At 45.6% G+C, this 5,043-nt stretch overlaps 1 protein-coding gene across 1 annotated transcript; it reads left to right on the forward strand.

Moving 5' to 3' along the window:
- Positions 1 to 2,538: 2,538 nt before the first annotated feature.
- LOC131239454 (acetolactate synthase 3, chloroplastic-like) lies at positions 2,539 to 4,829 on the forward strand. The gene has a single exon (XM_058237158.1). It carries the CDS (start codon positions 2,559 to 2,561, stop codon positions 4,524 to 4,526), a length of 1,968 nt encoding a protein of 655 aa, XP_058093141.1. The 5' UTR covers positions 2,539 to 2,558; the 3' UTR covers positions 4,527 to 4,829.
- The last annotated feature ends 214 nt before the right edge of the window (positions 4,830 to 5,043 follow it).

Consider the following 5,043-nt stretch of genomic DNA (forward strand, 5'->3'; position numbering starts at 1 on the left):
AATCAAGCTCAAGGACCAAGCTGAGCTGAGTTCAAGCTGAGGCCAGCTAGTAATAGAGCCGAGTCAAGTTGAGGCCAGCTTGACTCGATTCAACTTGATGTACACCCCTAAATAAGAATGCTCGGATCCTCAATTTGCAGTTTATTTTATTTTATGTACACCCCTACATAAGAATGCTCGGACCCTCAATTTACAGTTTATTTTATTTTATTTTTATTGAGGTCACATCATCGTTGAAGACATCAGCAGTATTACGACCTAATCTAAGCAGCATCTGATGACATGGTTTAACGAATAAAAATGAGAAATTCCTGATTCCCAGCAACAGAGGATCCGGACTCAAATCATCCAAACCGTTTATACAATGCTTCTCACCTTTTTATGGTGGATCGAAAACAAATAAAATCTTTCAAATTCTATTGTATCAATAGTCTAAAATTTAACTCTTTTGTTTTAAAATGGACGGTCACCATGACCTTTATATAATCAAAGGATTGAAATATTCAATCTAATTCCATTCATCTTTCATCCATGAAAATCCAAATCTCATGGACAGTTTGGATGAATGAAAAGAACCCAATTCTAAAAGCTAGAGTCCGGATGTATCACATTGTGTAGCACATTTGATATGCATGAGGTGGTAGAATCTGCATCACACTTTCTTCCCGTCACAATCAAAATATAATATTTATTGAAGAAATCTACCCTCTAATTGGTGGACACTTGTTCAGCTCAATATGACCATTGACTATATTTCATTTTATTCATCCAATAAATTAGACCTAAACAAATAGGTTTATTTTTGGTTAATGATAAATTATTAATTTGGGTGGTCAAAGTATCTTAGAAGCGCGTGCTAACAGTCTTTGTCAAAGTTTTTCTCTAAAATTCCAGCCGCCTCTGAAGTAAATTAGTGTTCGAATCAACTTGTGGGATTTGATTGGACCATACGTCATTATCAAGTTGAATGGGCCTGTGCATAGCATGTATGAATTGATGACCAAATTTGATTAAGTCGGCATAACATTGAGCTCTATCAAGCCATGACTGTAGTGCTCACCTTTTTTTTTTTCTTGGGTTCGCTTGTTAGTACACACCCATGTCAGTACGCACACCCTATGTTAGCCACTCGTACTGGGGATCGATACCAAGACCTCTCGTGTTGAAACGTGGTATCTATACTCGGTCTGCCAGTTGAGCAATGGATTTGGGTGTCCATCGGGCTCATCGAGCTCACCTTAATACATGTGTATGTATCCACATTGTTCATCTGTCTTGCCAACTTTTTTTAAGGCGTCGGCTATAAAATAAAGTAAATACAAATTGGGGTCCTCATGGCTCCATGGTAGATCCCATGAGCTTTAACATTGAGGTCAAACTCTCTTTTGACATTGAGATCATGAGATTAAGTGCCCATATGAAGTGAATTTGTTTATTATTTTAATAATCCCATGCCTTAAATCTTGTCACAGTTGGGAGAGACATTTTTATGATGTGGTCATTGGTCACCGAGCATTCTCGTTCACTTTACTGGTCGAAAATTACCAGGTGAACCATTCTTCCGGGATCTCTCTCCATGCATATTCGATATAATCATATGCTGATGTAAGAAATAGCCTACAAAGCATGTTTAAAGGCTCTTATACGATACAGGCGGACTATATTAATTATGGTAGGATTTGACTAGGTCCATGACTAGAGTGCCCGTAAGTCATGTTTGAAAGTTATTTGGTACGAAGCTATCTAACGTAAAACGTGTCACAAAGATATTTCCAGCTTGGTTGAGCCAAAGAAGGTGGACCGAAGTTCCGTGGATTTGGATTAGTTATCCTCCTGAGGAAGACGGTACTGGACCTCACAATCCTCCCTGCATCACCATCTCTACCACGTCACCATCCAATCAGCATGCCCCACAATAAGGATCTGACTCACCTAAGTGGATCTCTAAGTGTGGGGCCCACCATGATGTATGTACTTTATGTTCATGTCATCCACCCATTTTTAAAAGTCATTTTAGAGCACGATTCAAAAAAAGGGAACCACATCCAAATTTCTAAGTGTACATAGTGGAGGAAATAGTTGTGATTGAATCCCCACCATAGAAAAATTCACAGGGGCCACTGAGATGTTTTTTGGCCATCCACCCTGTTGATAACATTACAAAGAGCTGGATGAAGAGACCAAACAAATATCAGCTTTATCCAAAACTTTTGTTGGCTACAAAAAGTTTCTGTTGTTCATTTACCACTGTTTCCTGTACTTCTATCTAAGATTTGGATCCGCTTTATTTTCAGGGTCATGCCCTAAAAAGAGTTTTCAAAAGGATGAACGGCGTGGATTGAAGGAACATACATTAAAGTGGGCCCCACAGTCAGAGATCCACTCATCTCGTTGTATCCGGGAATCCAATCCACCGAAGCCACGCACCGCAAGTCCACAGCCACGTGTAGGAAACCAGGATCTCAGAGTTCTACTCTAGCGAGTAGCCGCCACATCTCTCGTTCTCGTTGATATAACCCCTGATTCCCACCCAAAACCCTCAGATCTAACTCTCTCAAATGGCATCCACGGCCACAAATATCTCTTCCCTCTCCAAACCGTCATCCTCTCCTTTCTTCACCGTCTCTCCCCTCAAATCCCTTCCCAAAAACCCCTTCCCATTCCCCAAAATTACCCAAAAACCCCCTCACTCTTCCTTCTCCATCACAAACACCCTCTTATACTCCTCCAAACCCCTCACTCCCTCACCTTTCCCTTCAATCCCCTCAACTTCCCGTTTTGCCCCTGACCAGCCCCGAAAAGGCGCCGATGTCCTTGTTGAAGCCCTCGAGCGGGCGGGCGTCTCTGTCGTCTTCGCCTATCCTGGTGGGGCATCGATGGAAATTCATCAGGCCCTCACTCGATCGCCGTCGATCAGCAACGTCCTCTGCCGCCACGAGCAGGGCGAGATCTTCGCCGCTGAGGGCTACGCTCGCATCTCAGGCCAGCCCGGCGTCTGCATTGCAACGTCAGGCCCCGGCGCCACGAACCTCGTCAGCGGCCTTGCCGACGCCCTCCTCGACAGCATCCCCCTCGTCGCAATCACGGGCCAGGTTCCACGCCAGATGATCGGGACTGATGCCTTTCAGGAAACCCCAATTGTCGAGGTGACCCGCTCGATCACCAAGCATAATTACCTTGTCCTGAATGTCGAGGACATCCCCCGCATCGTCGCTGAGGCGTTCTTCCTCGCCACATCAGGCCGGCCGGGTCCTGTCCTGATCGATATCCCTAAGGACATCCAGCAGCAGCTCGTTGTGCCCAAATGGGACCAGCCCATGAGGCTGCATGGGTACATCTCCCGCCTCCCTAAACCTCCTGCAGAGGAGCAGCTGGAGCAGATCATACGGCTGATATCTGAATCGAAGAGGCCTGTTCTTTATGTCGGTGGCGGTTGCTTGAATTCGACCGAGGAGCTCCGTCAATTCGTGGGGCTCACTGGTATCCCGGTCGCGAGCACTTTGATGGGTCTTGGTGTTTACCCAGTAGCAGATGAGCTCTCTCTGCGGATGCTTGGAATGCATGGGACTGTTTATGCGAACTATTCCATTGATAAAGCTGATCTCCTCCTTGCATTCGGGGTCCGATTTGATGATCGGGTCACAGGGAAATTGGAGGCATTCGCCAGCCGGGCCAAGATCGTGCACATAGACATTGATCCGGCAGAAATTGGGAAGAACAAGCAGCCGCATGTCTCGATCTGCACTGACTTGAAAATGGCTTTGGAAGGGATGAATGCTTTGTTGGAGGAGAAGAGGAATGCACAAAAGCTTGGTCTTGATTTTTCAGCTTGGAGGGAAGAACTCAAGGAACAGAAGGAGAAGTTTCCTTTGAGTTATAAGTCCTTTGGAGATGCCATTCCTCCTCAGTACGCCATCCAAGTGCTCGATGAATTCACAAATTCGGATGCGATCATCACGACTGGTGTCGGTCAGCACCAAATGTGGGCTGCGCAGTGGTATAACTACAAGAACCCGCACCAATGGGCCACATCGAGTGGATTGGGTGCGATGGGGTTTGGGCTTCCTGCTGCGATTGGTGCGGCCCGGGCTGCACCCGGGACAACTGTGGTTGATATTGACGGCGATGGAAGCTTTATCATGAATATACAGGAGCTGGCGACGATACGTGTGGAGGATCTTAATGTCAAGGCCATGATCTTGAATAACCAGCATTTGGGTATGGTTGTTCAGTGGGAAGATCGGTTCTACAAGGCGAACCGAGCCCACACGTATTTGGGGAACCCCGTGAAGGAGAATGAGATATTCCCTAATTTCCTGAAGTTTGCAGAAGGGTGCGGCATCCCTGCGGCCCGAGTGACAAAGGAGAGTGAGGTGAGGGATGCAATCCGGAAGATGTTGGAAACGCCCGGGCCATACTTGTTGGACATCATAGTGCCCCACCAGGAGCACGTCTTGCCTATGATTCCCAGCGGCGGGGCATTTAAAGATGTGATCACGGAGGGTGATGGGAGGATAGCATACTGATCTTCTCCATACAGGTAATCCTGTTTCGCTGGTGTTTTGTATAGCATTTGAATTCTGAGATGGTAGAGTTAGTTATTTCCTGAGTTGCTTAGAGCGGTGCTGCCAAATGGGATTGGATTAGATGTTGTCGCGGTATTATCTCTAATGAGTAAGTTATTGCCTTTTGCAGTGATAGTTAGTACTTTCAGCTGTTATTTGATTTGAGTTTAGCATTAGTGCTGGAATTGGATTGTAGTACGACAATCTTTGTAGGTGTTTCTGGTAATATAACTAAGGGTGAAAAGATAGATTGTATTTTTTGGATCCTGAATTGTTTTATGTTGATCTCTTACTAGCTATATAGATGGCAGGATGGCCTACTGATCTTCAGGCTCTCCCCCTCCAAACTGTTCCTGCTCGTGTGGTCCACCTGAACCATGGATTGGCCTGATTTTTGGGGCCTATGGCCATACGAGGGATGGCTTGTATGATGGTCAATGTGGATCTCATGAACGCATCACATTGGGGCTGCATAACC

The sequence above is a fragment of the Magnolia sinica genome, chromosome 3, assembly GCF_029962835.1.
Source record: "Magnolia sinica isolate HGM2019 chromosome 3, MsV1, whole genome shotgun sequence".
In the NCBI taxonomy this organism is placed as follows: Eukaryota; Viridiplantae; Streptophyta; class Magnoliopsida; order Magnoliales; family Magnoliaceae; genus Magnolia; species Magnolia sinica.